Below are 16216 nucleotides of genomic sequence, written 5' to 3' on the forward strand. Positions count from 1 at the left end.
GCTTGTGCTGGGTTCAGGACCCTGTTGCATTGCCCATTTGCCAGGGCAAAAAGGAGCAATACCATTTGTAACTAGAGGGGAGTAAGGGTTCAAGTGGCAATTCTAGGGTGAAGAGTGCTTGCAGTCACCTATGGGGGAGTAGGGACCCTGGTCTCAATTTCAAGAAGGAAGGGACCTCTAATGACTGCAGCTGCAGGAAAGCAGAGGACTTGGTCACAGTCCCGGGAGGAGTGCTAGTGGTGGTGGCTACAGGGGAACAAGTTCCTTTCCTGGGAAAAGACTAGAGCACAAGGCAGGAAATTACTGACCACACCTCTCCTTAGATCAGAACACCCTGGAAGCATCTAAACCCTACAGACTGCAAGATCTTTTTCTGAAAACAGCAGCAAGAAAGGCATGAAGTGCTTCCTCCACCTCAAAAGCAGAGCCCAACTTCAACATAAAGTTAAAAGTCAAGAAATAGGCTGGGAAAAAAAATGAGCAAACCAAAAAAAAAAAAAAACCTGATAACAAGTTACTATGGTGACAGGGAAGTTGAAGACACAAATCCAGAAGAGGACAACAATGTCAAAGCAGCTATAAGCAAAGCCCCCCAAAGAAAAATGTGAACTGGATACAAATCCAACAAGAATTCCTGGAAGAGCTCCAAAAGGATTTTTAAACTCAAATAAGAGAAATAGAGGAGAAATTGGGAAAAGAAATGAGCGATGAAAGAAAATTATGAAAACAGAGTGAATATCTTGGTAAAAGAGGAATGGGGCATTTGAGTGGCACAGTGGATAGAATGCCAGGCCTAGAGTCAGGAAGACTCTATCCAGCTTCAGACACTTACTAGCTGGATGACCCTGGGCAAGTCACTTAACTCTGTTTGCCTCAGCTTCCTCATCTGTAAAATAAGTAGCAGAAGGAGATGGCAAACCATGCCAGTATCTTTGCCAAGAAAACCCCAAATGGGGTCATGAACAGTCAGACATGATTGAAATGATTGAACGATAATAACAAAAAAGGCACAAAAAATACTGATGAAAATAACAGCTTAAAAAACAGAACTGGCCAAATAGCACAATAGGCACAAAAATCCACTGAAGAGAAGAACACCTTAAAAAGCAGAATTGGCCAAATAGAAAAAGATATACAAAAAATTCAGAAGAAAAGGACTCCTTAAGAAATAGAACTGACCTAATGTTAGAAGAGGTACAAAAGCTCATTAGAAAAGTAATTCCTTAAAAATTAGAATTGGGCAAGTGGAAGCTAATGACTCTGTGAGACACCAAAAAATAATAAAACAAAATAAAAAGAATGAAAAAATAGAAGAAAATGTGAAATATCTCATTGGAAAAAACAAGTGATCTGGAAAATTGAAGATGAGCATTTTAGAACCATTGGACTACCTGAAAGCCATGATCAAAAAAAGAGCCTAGAAACATACTGCAAGAAACTATGAAGGAAAACTACTCTGATATCCTAGAACTAGAGGGTAAAATAGACACTGAAAGACTCCGCCAATTACCTCCAGAAAGAGATTCCAAAATGAAAACTCCCAGAAATATTATAACCAAATTCCAGAACTCCCAAGTCAAAGAGAAAATATTGCAAGCAGCCAGAAAGAAACAATTCAAATATTGTGGAGCCAGTCAGGATCACACAAGATTTAGCAGCTTCCACATTAAAGGAGTGGAGGGCTTAGAAAGCAATATTCTGGAAGGCAAAGGAGCTAGGATTACAACCAAAAAATACCTATCCAGCAAAACTGAGTATAATCTTTCAGGGGGGAAATGGATATTTAATGAAATAGAGGACTTTCAAGTATTCCTGATGAAAAGATCATAGTCAAATAGAAAATTTGATTTTGAAATACAAGACTCAAGAAAAGCATAAAAAGGTAAACATGAAAGAGATGGACCTAATGCAAAGAGATAAGCTGGAAAACTATGTATTACTAAAAGATATCATAGACAATGAAGTAATATCAATACATATTATGCATCAAATGGCACAGTACCCATATTCTTAAAGGAAATGTTAAATGAGTTACAGGAAGAACTAGACAGTAAAACCATACTAATGGGGGACCTTAACTTTCCCCTCTCAGAACTAGTCTAACTATAAAATAAACAAGAAAGAAATTAAAGAGATGAACAGAATTTCAGAAAAGTTAAATATGCTAGACCTCTGGGAAAACTGAATGGGAATAGACGGGAGTATACCTTTTTCCCAGCAGCACATGGCAGCTTCACAAAAATTGAGCATGTATTAGGGCATAAAACCTCACAACCAAATTCAGAAAAGCAGAAATATTAAATGCATCCCTTTTTAGACCATAACACAATAAAAATTATACTCAATAAAGGGTCATAGAAACATAGATTAAAAACTAATTGTAAACTAAATAATTTAATCCTAAAGAACAAGTGCATCAAATCATAGAAATAATCAATAATTTCATTAAAGAGAATAACAACAATGAGACAATATACCAAAAGTTGTGGGATGCAGCCAAACCATTACTTAGGGGAAAATTTATATCTCTAATTGCTTCCATCAATAAAATATAGAAAGAACAGATCAATGAACTGGAAATGCATTTTTTAAAAACTAGAAAAAAAAAACAAATTTAAAATCCCCAATTAAACACCAAATTATAAATCCTTAAAATCAAAAGAGAGATTAATAAAATTGAAAATAAGAAAACCATTGGACTAGTAAAAAAAAAAAAACTAGGAGCTGGTTTTACAGGAGGAAAATAATAAAATAAACTACTAGTAAATTTGATATAATTTTTTTAATTTTTTTTAAAAAGGTAAATTTGATTTAAAAAAGAAAAAAAGAAATCCAAATTATCAGTATCAAAATGAAAAGGGCGAATTCACCACCAGTGAAGATAAAATTAAAGCACTTATTAAGAGCTATTTTATCCAATTATATACCAATAAATCTGACAATCTAAGTGAAATAGATGAATATTTATAAACATAAACTGCCCAGATTAAGAGAAGAAAAAGAATATTTAAATAACCCTATCTTAGAAAAAGAAATTGAACAAGTGATAAATGAGCTCCATAAGAAAAAAAATCCCCAAATGGATTCACAAGTGAATGCTGCAAACATTTAAAGAGCAGCTAATTCCAATGCTACATAAATTATTTGCAGATATAGGCAAAGAAAAAGTGCTAACAAATTCTTTTTATGACACAAATATGGTTTTGATACCTAAACCAGGGAGAACAAAACCAGAGAAAGAAAACTATAGACCAATTTCCCTAATGAATATTGATGCAAACATTTTTCATAAAGTATTAGCAAGGAGATTAAAGAAATATATCACAAAGATCATATGCTATGGCCAGATGGGATTTATACCAGGAATGCAGAGTTGGTTCAACATAAGGGAAACTATCAGCATAATTGACCATATCAATTAAAAAAAAAAAAGAACAAAAATCATATGATCATCTCAATAGATGCAGGAAAAAAGGTTTTTTTTTTACAAAATACAACACTCATTCCTATTAAAAACACTGGAAAACATAGGAATAAATGGAGCTTTCCTTAAAATGATAAGTAATATCTAAAACCAAGAACAAGCATTATCTGTCATGAGAATAAGCTAGAAGCCTTTCCAATAAGATCAGGGGTGAAGTAAGAATTTCCATTACAACACTTTAATTCAATGTTGTACTAAAAATACTAGCTATAGCAATAAGACAAGAAAAAGGAATTGAAGTAGTAATAAAAATAGGCAATGAAAAAACAAAACTATCACTCTTTACAATGATACGATGATAAAGAATCCTAGAGAATCAACTAAACAACTAGTTGAAACCATCAACAACTTCAGCAAAGTTGCAGGATATAAAATAAATCCACATAAATCATCAGCATTTCTATATATTACCGACAAACTCTAGCAGAAGAGAGAGAAATAGAAATTCCATTTAAAATCAGACAATATAAAAAACTTGGGAGTCTACCTGCCAAGGCAAACCCAGGAACTATATGAACAGTTGCAAAATACTTTTCACACAAATAAAGTCAGATCTAAACAACTGGAGAAATATTAATTGCTCATGGGTACACCAAGCCAATATAATAAAAATGACAATTCTACCTAAATTAATTTACTTATTCAGTGCCATACTCAACAAATTACCAAAATATCATTTTATAGAGCAAAAAAAAAATCATCAAAAAAAATCATAAAGGAAGGTGGTTTAGCAGAACCAGACCTGGCTAAGAAAAACAGTGGTGAATCAATGGAACAGATTAGGTACACAATACACTGTAGCAAACGACCATTGTGATCTAGTGTTTCACAAACCCAAAGATTTAAGATTTTGTGGCAAGAAATCACTATTTGACAAAAATTGCCAGGATAACTGGAAATTAGTTTAGCAGAAACTAGATACAGACCACCATCTCACATCGTACACCAAGATAATATTAAAATGGGTGCACAATTGAGACATAAAAGGTAACATAAACAAATTAGGGGAACATGGAAAATTTTACCTGTCAGATCTATGGATAAGGGAACATTTATGACTAAACAAGATACAGAGATCATTATGGGATGTAAAGGGATATTTTGATTACATCAAATGAAAAAGGTTTTGCACAAACAATACTAATGCAGCCAAGATCAGAAGGAAAGCAGAACACTGGGAGAATTTTATAGCACGTTTCTCTAACAAAGGCCTCCTTTCTCAAGTATATAGAAAACTGAGTCAGATTTATGAGAATATGAGTTATTCCCCAGTTGATAAATGGTTAAAGGATATGAACAGGCAGTTTTCAGAAGAAGAAATCAAAGCTATCTGTAGTCATATAAAGAAAATGGTCTAAATTACTACTGCTTAGAGACATGCAAATTAAAACAACTCTGAGTTACCACCTCACACCCATCAGATTGGCTAATATAACACAAAATGAAAATGACAAATATTAGAGGGGATGCGGACAAATTGGGATACTAATGCACTTTTGGTGGAGGTGTGAACTGATCCAACCATTTTGGAGAATAATTTTGAACTATGCCCAAAGGGCTATAAAACTGTGCATGGTCTTTTGACTCAGCAATACCACTACTAGATCTGTAACCCAAAGGGATAAAAGAAAAATGAAAAGGACTTACCTGTACATAAATATTTCTAGCAGCTCTTTTTATAGTGACAAAGAATTTGAAATGGAGGGGAGGCCTATCAATTGGGGAATGACCAAACAAGTTGGGGTATATGATCATGATGGAATGAATACTATTGTGCTATAAGAAATGATGAGCAGGATGCTTTCAGAAAAACCTGAGAAGACTTAAATGAACTGATGCAAAGTGAAGTGAGCAGAACCAGGAGAATATCATACACAGTAACAGCTTTTCTCAGCAGTACAATGATCCAAAACAATTCTGAAGGACTTACAATGAAAAACGCCATCCACCTCCAGAGAAAGAACTGATGGAGTCTGAATTCACATCGAAGAATACTTTTTTTACTTTATTTTTCTTGGAGGTTTTTTTTTTTGGTCTGTGTTTTCTTTTGCAACATGCCTAATATGGAAATTGTTTACGTGACTATACATATATAATCTATATCAAATAGCTTGCCTTCTCAAGAAGATGTGAGGGATGTAACGGAGGGATAGAATTTGGAATTCAAAATTCTTAAAAGCAGATGAAGAAATTAAAGCCATCTATAGTCATATGAAAAAATGTTCTAAATCATTATTGATTAGAGAAATGCAAATCAAAACAACTCTGAGGTACCACATCACACCTATCAGATTGGCCAACACGACAAAACAGGAAAATGATAAATGTTGGAGAGGATGTGGGAAAATTGGAACGCTAATACGTTGTTGGTGGAGTTGTGAAATGATCCAACTATTTTGGAGAACAATTTGGAACTATGCCCAAAGGGCTACAAAAATGTGCATACCCTTTGATCCAGCAATAGCACTTCTAGGGCTATATCCCAAAGAGATCAAACAAATGGGAAAAGGACCCACATATACAAAAATATTCATAGCAGCTCTTTTTGTGGTGGCAAAGAATTGGAAATTGAGAGGATGCCCATCCATTGGGGAATGACTGAGCAAGTTGTGGTATATGAATGTAATGGAATACTATTGTTCTATAAGAAATGATGAACAGGCTGACTTCAGAAAAACCTGGGAAGACTTATATGGTCTGATGCTGAGTGAAGTGAGCAGAACCCAGAGGACTTTGTATACAATAGCAGCCACGTTATGCAATGACTAAGAATGTTAAACTGAACCCTTCTCAGCATTAGGAGGATCTAAGACACCTCCAGAGGCCTCGGGATGGAAAATGCTGTCCACATCCAAAGAAAGAACTATGGAAGTCAAATTGCTCTCACTTATTTTTACCTTAAGTTGAATTTTGTTTCATCTTTCTGATGGTTCCTCCTATTGGTTTTAATTTTTACTTACAACTTCACTAATGTGAAAATATGTTTAATGGGTATGTAAATGTAAAGCCTATGTCAGATTGTGCGCCGTCTTGGGGGGGGCGGGGAGAAAAAGGGAGAAAAAAATTTCAACTCAAAAGCATATGGAAAAAAAATTTTTTTAATTAAATTAAATTTTTAAAAAAATTCTTAAAAGCAAATGTTAAAAATTTGAGTTTACATGTAATTGGGGGAAAAAATTAAAATTAAATTTAAAAAGAAGGTGGTTTTAATATTAGCCTAAGTTAAGCAAACTAGAAAGGTAAAAAGAGCTACCACCACACACAAATACATTCTAAATCTAAATATAAGATAATTTTGGATGTCTCAGTGTTCTGATTTCTGTACCAAGTGAAGGGTTAAGTTTTTGTGTATGACTATAACAGAATGCTGTAATAAGGGGAAATAATTTGTGCTGACCCACAAGGTTGCAAAACAAAAAAAGGAGGCAATAGAGTTGCTAATAAACTTCAGGTTTGTTTATACAGGAAATCTCTGGACATTCTCAAGAAACAGAATGTCTTCAGGATAAGAAAAAGGACTTGCATCAATATTACATCAACTGAGAATGTTTGGTAAAGAAAAGAAGCCAGAATGGTTTGATCAAGGGAATAAAAATTGGAATAATTTAGGTGGAATTTTGCAGTCCCTTGCCTGTGTGCACACATTCTGGGAGATTGCTTTTGAAGAAATCTTTAATAAAACTTACATCTTTTCTCCCCAAACATCTGTCATGTCAGATTCATGACCCATCACAAGGCTGCTCCCCTCCCAGATGAGTAACACTTCATACCCCCAAAGTGACATTATCTGAAGGGCCAGTACTTTACAGATATCTCAGTTTCCACATCTGTAAAATTAGAGGGTTCAACTGGATGGCCTTTAGGTTCTATTCCAGCTTTAAATCTGTGATCCTAGGATAGTCATCCTTTTATCTAAAGAATTAGTAGAAAGCTTTAATTTTACCTAAAGCTATTTTGAAATGTGGTCTGTGGGAAGTAATACTATCCCTAAGGCCATATCTCCCACCAGATAAGTAACTCTCACCAAACAAACTTCAAAAGGATGAACATCACTGGATGGAAATCAGAAAATATTCCTTAAAACCAGGTAAGAGCTCCCCAGTGGTGCTCTGCATTAGCGAGATAAAAAAAAAAGTATGAAAGAGTGAGAATGCACATTCCTTTCATGGTCAAGATTGCTAGTCAGGAAAACCTGGATTCAAATCCCTGCTGTGATGCTGGTTGTACATATGTGGGTAAATCACTTAACCACTTTGGGCCTCAGACAACTTTCTTAGATTATCTACTAAGTTACAGATGATTTACATTCTTCCTTGCTAGGAGTTCCCACAGTGCCAAAATCACAGATACTTGACATATGATATGTGAAAAATTATATATGATACATGAAAATTAATATTTAGGCCAAAAGTTGAAGGGGATTTTTCATTTTATAAGTAGACAAGTAATTCTTCAATGCATTTAGAATATGATTAAATTTATGAAACTTAGATGGACAAATTTTTTAGTACCACCTCCTACTGGAACCCAGCAATTATAAATATAAATACAGTTTCCACCCAAATGGTTTGCCTACAAAGTTTGAAGTCCCTAAAACATAGCCAAACCAACATATGAGGGCTAAAGTGATAGCTCTTTGACTATTAATCCAATGTTTTACTAAGTAGAGCATCATAACTGAAAGGTTTTCAAAAGCTACGCTAGGCAAATCACTTAAAATCTGAGTCTTAGTTTCTTCTTCTGTAAAATTGAGATAATAAAAGCATCTACCTGAAACGGATGTTGTGAGGATCAAAGGACATGAGTTATCTCAATGAATTCTCCCCTCCTCTTAGCAGGGAGTGAAAGGGCAACAAAGGCAGTATTGAGAGGCTTTACCCAGCTGTTTTTCTTTGTTACACAGGAAGGTTCAATTATGATGCCAGGAGGAAAAAGAAGAATATTCCCAGAATTGACTGTGATATAAAAACAAAAAGGAGAAAAAAAATTATAAAAACACAAAAACCTTACAATGCCAAATAAATGTGAGCTAGGATTATTTCTTATTTGATTCCTCCTCTCAAGCCCTGTTATCACTTAGTGTCAAAGCATCTCCCACTCTAACAGACTACTATAATAGTTTAACTGGTCTTCCTGTTTGCAGTCTCTCACATCTGAAATTCAAACTTCACACAATTGCCTAAGTAGATTTCTTAATACTGGCACTTTCCTGTCCAAAAACCTTCAGTGGCTCCCTTCTGCCTAGACAAGAGGATAAAAATGACAATGCCCTTCACAATCCAGCTTCGACCCTCCTTTCCAGCCTTATTTCACGGTACTTCAAGCACTCTGTACTTCACAGAAACTGGACTGCTAGATGCTCCACCCCATGCCTCCTTAGACTACCATCTCAATTGTTAATTCAAATTCTTTTCTAAGACCCAGCTCAGCTGCTGACTTCTCCCAAATGCTTTCACCAATTTCCCAAGCTAAAAACGGATCTCTCCCTTTCACTTGAATCTCTGATGTTACTGTTTGACTTCTGCTATGAACTTAACTATAATACAAGTTAGAAATTGGCTATTATGCATCTGTCTCATTCGCTCCTAACACTCCACAGACATCAATTTGTTAGCTCCTGTCCTTTAGGACAGGGTCAAAGCTAGGGTGTTTTTCCCCATAATATGTGTAAAGGGCTTCCAAGGCCTTATGTAAGGCTTAGCTATTATTATTAGGGATAAGGAGAGGGACCAGAGCTATGATTTCTCTGGTATAGGGAACTCCCTAGTCAGTAAACAATGCAGGTCAGCACTTTCTCTGCAACTTATAGCCTTAGAGGTTGCCCAGAATCACAGCCAGTATATGTCAGAAGTGGGGCCTCTGCAACTAGGTCTTCCTGACTGTAGGGCCAGCTCTCCATGTACTACTACACCAAAAGGCATCTATCTAGAAAACACGAAAATCTAGCTCTATCAGCTAGGTAACTGAGCTGCCTTTCAAGGTAATTATGATTTATTTCTTTGTACAATGCCTTGCACTTAAGTGAAGCTTAATAAATGTTTGTTGAATTTAATTGCTGAGGATTACTTCCCACAATATCAGTAGAAGATAAAGCAGATATTGTTGTCTTCATTTCACAGATGAGAATACTTAAGCCTAGGGAGACTTAACTTTTCGGGGGAAAGGGGAGAAAAGAGGGGAACAAGCATTTATTAAGTGCCTACTAAGTGTCAGGCACTATGCTAAACACTTTACAAATATCTTAATCGATCCTCACAAATTGGAGGTAGGTGCTATTATTATCCTCATTTTACAGTTGAGGAAATTGAGGCAGACAGAAGTTAAAAGACTTGACCAGGGTCACACAGTTAGGAAATGTCGGAGACCAATTTTGAACTGAGACCTTCTTAACTCCAAGACTACAGCTCTATTCACTATACTACTCAGCTGCCTCAGAATCAGGGTAAGGATCACACAGAGAGTTAGGGGGAAAACCCAAGGCTAATCAGTTCTTAATCCAGACATCTTTGCATTCCACCACAGAGTTCAGAACCAGCGACAGGTGTGAGCGCAAAAGATGTGAGAATTTTCACTGGCTGCCTCATCACACATTGCCATCCCTACTCTCTCGTTCTTCCAGCTCAGACTCCTTTTATGTCCTCGGTTAAGTCCCCATCATCTCTGGCAATGTTTTCTCTCTGTGATTTTCCTCAAATCAGCCCCACCATCAGACTCCTGTTCTTTACATCTCATCCTACACCTCGTAGCACCAACTCTGTATCCTTCATGTCTCTCTGTCAAGAGCCATCTGTACCTTTCTCAAAATCATCCTCTTGCTCCTACTTGAAAAAATTTAGATATTCAACCTAAAATGAAAATATTAGACCCTACAACCACCACCAAATGTAAATTTTAAAAAAAAGATCTGAGTAAGCTTTTCTTTGGACCTATTTCCTGAAAACATTTACAATGAATTCCTGCATATATGGTATGGACAGGGAACATGGTATTCCGGTTAACTGATGACTCTCACCTGTGTAGTCTTGGGCAAATCACTTAACCTCTTTGGGCCTTGGTTTTCTCAGCTGTAAAATTAGGGATTTGGACTAGACATCCAAAGTTCCTTCTACAATCCCATACATGGAGTTCAAATTTTCAAAACTGGAATATACTAAAATACATTAACATTAAGACATCACTAAATAAACACCATTTCATCTTTTCTCAGATCGACTCAGAAGATACTTCAGGCACCTGCAGAACCTTGAAGTTAACAACACAGTCAGGTGGCAGCCTGAGCTGAGAGACAGAGGGCTGCTCTGGAAACCAGAAAGCGTTGGGCTTGTCTTGTCTCTGACACATGGGGACCTGGCTCTTTCAATGATCAGGGCAACTCTGGAGAAAGGTCTGGAGTTCCCTCTAACACAGAAATTCCAGGTCCAGTCTCTCTGTGCCTGGCATTGTGCAAGGTACTGACCACACAAAGACAGAAAAGAAACGGCTCCTGCCCTCAAGGCACTTAACATTCTATTAGGAGATAGAGCATAGGTATATAGAAAATAAATACAAGGGGATTGTGGGGGGAAGGCACCTGTGAACTTATTTTTCAATATCTTCATAACTATTTCAATCTAATTCTTTTCCTTGGTAATCGTATATGTTTTATTTTATGCATTTAAAGACATTTATCTGAGAAAGGGGTCAAAAACCTTCTCCAGACTGCCAAAGGGATCCATGACACAAAAAAAGGTTAAAAACCCCTTGCTAAGGATCTAAGACAACTCCAAAAGACTCATGATGGAAAATGCTATCCAAATCTGTAGAAAAAACTATGGAGTCTGAATGCATCTCGAAGCCTACTATTTGCTCTCTTGTTTTGTTTTATTTCTTCTTTCTCATGGTTCCTCACATTGGTTCTAATTCTTCTTTACAACATGACTAATGTGAAAATATTTTAAGAATGTATACGTGGAGCCTATATCAGATTGCATGCTGTCTTGGGGAGGGAGAGGGAGAGAAAATTTCAAATTCAAAAGCTCATGGAAGTGAATGTTGAAAACTAAAAATAAATTAATCTAAAAATTAAAAAAAGAAAGGGAAAAAAAATAATAAACCCCTTGCTACACAAGGTGCTGCTTGAAGTGAGTTTTGAAGGAAAGCAAGGGCTTCCAAGAGGTGAAGGAAAGAAAAAGAGTATTCTCCAGGCATGGGTTCCAGAGACTGTCTTCTGTGTGAGTCATAATAAAAGGGACAATTTGGCTGGACAATTGAGTCTATGAAAGAGAGTAACACATAATAAACCTAGAAAAGTAGGTTAGTTGTTTACAAAGCTGTATTGTATGAAGATTTTTTTGTGAGCAATGGTCCCAGCTCTCCTACTTGTGTGACCATGGCTGGTTACTTAATCTGTGGGCCCCAGTTTCCACATATTTAAAATGAGGGCAGTTGGAGGAAATCTCTAAGTTCTCTTCCAGTTCTAAAATCTGTGATCCTATATTTCAGGGGAAATGATTTGGCCCACTTCACTTAACGTAAGTCCCACTCTGGGAGGTGTTTTGTGAATTTCAGTTTGGCAATAAAAATTATATTTGCACTGCCTTAGCCCGCAAAAGTACTACTAAAACTTGATCAATTAAAACTGAATAGCATGGATGCTGAAGAGAACACAATTATAGATCAGTATGGACAAGGATATCTTCTCCAAAGGCAGAAAAAGAAAACAGTATTCATATCATTATTTTATTTTCTTAACATTATCTATTTTTCTATAGTTTTGTTCACTGATGCCTCAGCTCCATTTCTGAACTGATGATCTAGAAGTATCCTCCCAGTTCTCATAATCATTTAATTTTGCTTTATAAGGCCACAACCTACACACCTCTAAATTCCATGAACCCAAGCTAATAACTGCTTCTTTCCATCTGTAACTTATATTCAAAATACTTCCTTCTCTCCTGCTCTATTTTTCCTCCAAAAATTTGGCATAATTAAAGTTATCCCTAAATCATTCATAAAATCATTAAATTGTTCAACTTTTAAATTTACGTATATAAATGTGACTTACTAATACATTATATAGTACTTGTCACTACTTTAAGATCTATCAAGTCATGAAGCATCCACACTTGGCTTTGAATACTGAGCATATGGCTGGCTAGAAAAATCTTCTTGGTGTTCTAACAAAGCAAATTATCATCAGCTATTGAGGTTGTTATGGGAATCAAATAAGATAAATTATGTAAATTGCTACATAAATATGTTACTTTTATTGTTGTTAGGTATTAAATTTGCTCCTAAGCAACAGTTTTTCTGTTTTAATCTGTCCAAGGAATATCATTAAACAAAGTTTTGGCTTTTTAGGGGGTAAAACTTCTTGAACAAAAAAAGGTAAGTAAGACCCACCCCCTGCTCTCATAATATCCAGTGTAGGATGGGGATAAACCAAGGACACAAGTAAGTATTAGTACAAATAATGCAATTTTCCCAAATAAGTAGAGTCTTCCCCCCCAATTAATATGCGAAGGAGGATGGAGGGGTTCAACAGCATAATGTAAAACTGGAGAGCCTGACTTGGTATCTCCACTTTGTCAGATACCAGCTTTGTGGTATTCAACAAATCATTTACTTTGTAGTGCAAGGGAAAAGTCAGAAGCTCTGTATTCAGAGGACCTGGGTTCAAATCCCACCTCTACCATTTACTACATGTATGACTTTGGACAAGTCTTCTAAACCCCCCCCCTTAAAATAAAGAGGTTGGACTATATTGCCTTAGCTAGGCAAAAGTACTAAAACTCAGTCAAAACTCTGCCTAGTCTAGAAGGTGAACAGAAAACAATTGCATAGCCGTACAAAGATAGCACAAATATTAGTAAAAATATTGTAATTCCTCTACACCGAACTGAGGATGTTGGGAGGAGTAAGGAGAGGACAGTGACAGAGCTGGATTCACTACAGAAGGGCAAGGGTTGCCCTCAAGGAAGTTCCCAGGCTTCACCAGGACAGAGCCCCCGGACTTGGCTGAGGCTCTGCTAGCTACATTTCATTTCAAAAACTGAGAGTGGGGATGAGGTGCCAGGTCCTCAGGCCTGTGACTCACCCTGGCCTGTGGGTCCCAGTGGACCGCCCACAAATCTCCCCACCAGGTGGGCCTAGTACAAGCTGCAGCCTTGTAGGGTGTAGGGCAGAGAGGCCCAAGGGCCAGGGGCCTCCAGGGCTTTGATGGGCAGCATCCCTTCCGGCCACCTGTGCCCCAAAGCCGACTGCACCGGACCGCTGGCCAGGGTCGCCCGGCACCTTTTCCCACCTGCCTGCCTCGGGGCAAGGTGGCCGGGCCCCCCAGCCTCGGGCCCCCCACGGGTTCTCCCTGCGCTGTCTGCCCCAGCCAGCCCCACAGCCTCCCATACTCACAGCACACAGAGGCAGTAGACGCCAGGCATGCTCTCACTGTCCCGCAGCAAGTAGCTGCCGTCCAGGCCCGTGGCAAGCAGCAACTTCTCCCCGGTCTCTCGGCTGATCTTCCCGTGGTAGACGGTCACCGAATCCATGGCCAGAGGCAACAAGCTGAGACAGCTGGTAGCCTGCACAAGGCGCTGAGAGGGTGCCCGGGGGAGTGAGATGATGATGATGATATGATGCTGCTGCTGCTACTGCCCCGCACGAGTCAGCGCCCTGGCTCTGTGAGCACCCAGAACAGTTCGGGGTTGGGCTTTTTTAAGGTACCAGATCAACAGGATGTTGTCGACGTGTCTTTAGACCTTCTTTTCACACTTTGCGATTCAGCAAGTTCATACCTTAACCAACTCATCTCACCTGGGGGAAGGGGGATGGAGAAGGAAAGTCTACAAGGGGCCAGGGGCGGGGCCAAGGTTGCCGTGGGCGGCACAGCAAATCCAGGCCACCCCACCCCACCCGAAAGCTTGGGCAGCCTGCCTGAGGCGGAGGGCCAAGACCGAGGACGTGACTCAGATGTGGACTGGAAGGGGAGCGCCATTCTGGCCCCCAACTAGATGGCCAAAACACCAAAGTAATTAACCCCAGCCAGAAGCTAAAAAGTGGAAGACAGGCTGGGTGATTGCTATTGAAATGGACAAGACTCCTGCAAAGTGGAGGGTCAGAGGTGACAGCTGTCGGCTCAGAAAACGAATTATCACAAGCATTTAGTAAGCAACTGCTATGTGCCAGGCAATGTGTTAGGCAGGAGGGCTACAAAGACAAAAGTCAAACAGTGCCTGCCTTCAAAGAACTTACATTCTGTTGGGGAAAGCATGTATCATAGCTATATACAAAAGAGATACAAGGTAATACAGAAGAGAAGGAGAATAGCACAAAATTCTTACCTTCCAAAGAACCTCCTTGTTTAACTGTTTCGTGAGTTACAAGACTTAAAAGTAAAGGATGTAACAGTTATTTGGAGTTTGGCATGAACTCTCAAGGCGCACCCATTCAGCACTTGGGTACAGAACCACTACCTGATACTTGGTTATTTCTTTACTACTATATGTTGCCTTATCTGTGGCTTCTTTCGGAAATGCGTTGTAAATTCAGAAGGAGAGCTCTGAGGGGAACCTCAAAGGATGTTCACCTAGCGTTCCTTTTCAACATTTTAAGTTTAATTTACCTCTTTGAAATGAGAAGCAGCTTCCATTCTCAAACCCGGTATACTCTAAATGGTATTTCTAAGAATTCTCAGCAGCTTTGAGGGAACCCAGTTGGAATTTTTTTTTAAATGTCAGAACCTGACTAGTCTACTGCTAACATATTGAGACTCTATTTTACAAGTTTAAATTCTGACAGCAAAAAGCAGAGACCAGGCATGTTTCTTCTTTTCTATCCTTCTGCTCACTACTATTCAATTACCTAGTACAATTATCCAGACAGTAGGTAGTAAATGCTTGTTTGCACAATCAGCTCAGAAGTGCACTACTGGAGGGGAACCTCAAATTAAGGAGAACAAAATACAAAGAATGCTTTAAAATCTGCACCTGTTCACTAATGTCTTCTACTGCCTAAGGCCAAAGCCAGATACTTGCTTTCACCCACTTCACCTAAGGACAACATCATGAGAGATTTACAAAGCAACTAGTATCAGTGCTCCCTCTCATACTTTTTCTTGACTGTCCAATTCCCAATCTCAGTTCTCCTAGGACCCCAGTACCCAATTCTCTACTCCAGGAAATGCCACCAGATAAACACAATCTACACTTAGATGTTAGAGAGATGGAATAACTTATCCGGGGTCATAAAGGATCACATCATCATCTAAAGCTGGAAAGGACCCCAGAGGCCACCTAGTCCAACCCCCTCACTTTACAGAGGAGGAAACTGAGGTCCAGGGAATGGAAGTGACTTGTTCAAGGATATACATAGGACCAGAGAGCTAAAGCTGGAAGGAATCTCAGAGGCTATCTAGTTCAACCCCCTCATTTTACAAAAGAGGAAACTGAGGTCCAGGGAATTTAAGTGCACTGCTCAGTCACACAGGTAGCAAGCCACAGACATGGAATTTGAACCCAGGTCCTTTAACTCCTATACCATAAGTATTTGCCTACTAACAGAGCGTATGGAGAAGGAAACGCTTAAGCAAAAGAAACAAACTGCTTTTGGTAGAGTTTCCGACATCAGGAAAGAAGATATTCCAGGGAAGACCCTTTGTATCACATCACAGAGGACTAAGCCTCTGAATAAGGTGGACCCCCAAGCATAACATAGGAACAATACCCAATCTCCCTAAGAGCACCGAATAAATCATCCACA

At 38.3% G+C, this 16216-nt stretch overlaps 1 protein-coding gene across 1 annotated transcript in view; it reads right to left on the reverse strand.

The window, feature by feature from the left end:
- Nucleotides 1–14921, reverse strand: part of SH2D1A (SH2 domain containing 1A) — a 51456-nt gene extending 36535 nt beyond the window's left edge. Inside the window, exons 1-2 of the mRNA XM_020976352.2 lie at nucleotides 14800–14921; nucleotides 13871–14272 (exon numbers count right to left, since the gene is read on the reverse strand). Coding sequence (XP_020832011.1) covers nucleotides 13871–14007 — 137 coding nt within the window. The 5' untranslated portion in view covers nucleotides 14008–14272; nucleotides 14800–14921. The remainder of the gene's footprint in view (nucleotides 1–13870; nucleotides 14273–14799) is intronic.
- Nucleotides 14922–16216: the final 1295 nt, after the last annotated feature.

This window comes from Phascolarctos cinereus, unplaced genomic scaffold (genome assembly GCF_003287225.1).
Source record: "Phascolarctos cinereus isolate Bilbo 61053 unplaced genomic scaffold, phaCin_HiC Scaffold_8;HRSCAF=390, whole genome shotgun sequence".
NCBI lineage: Eukaryota > Metazoa > Chordata > Mammalia > Diprotodontia > Phascolarctidae > Phascolarctos > Phascolarctos cinereus.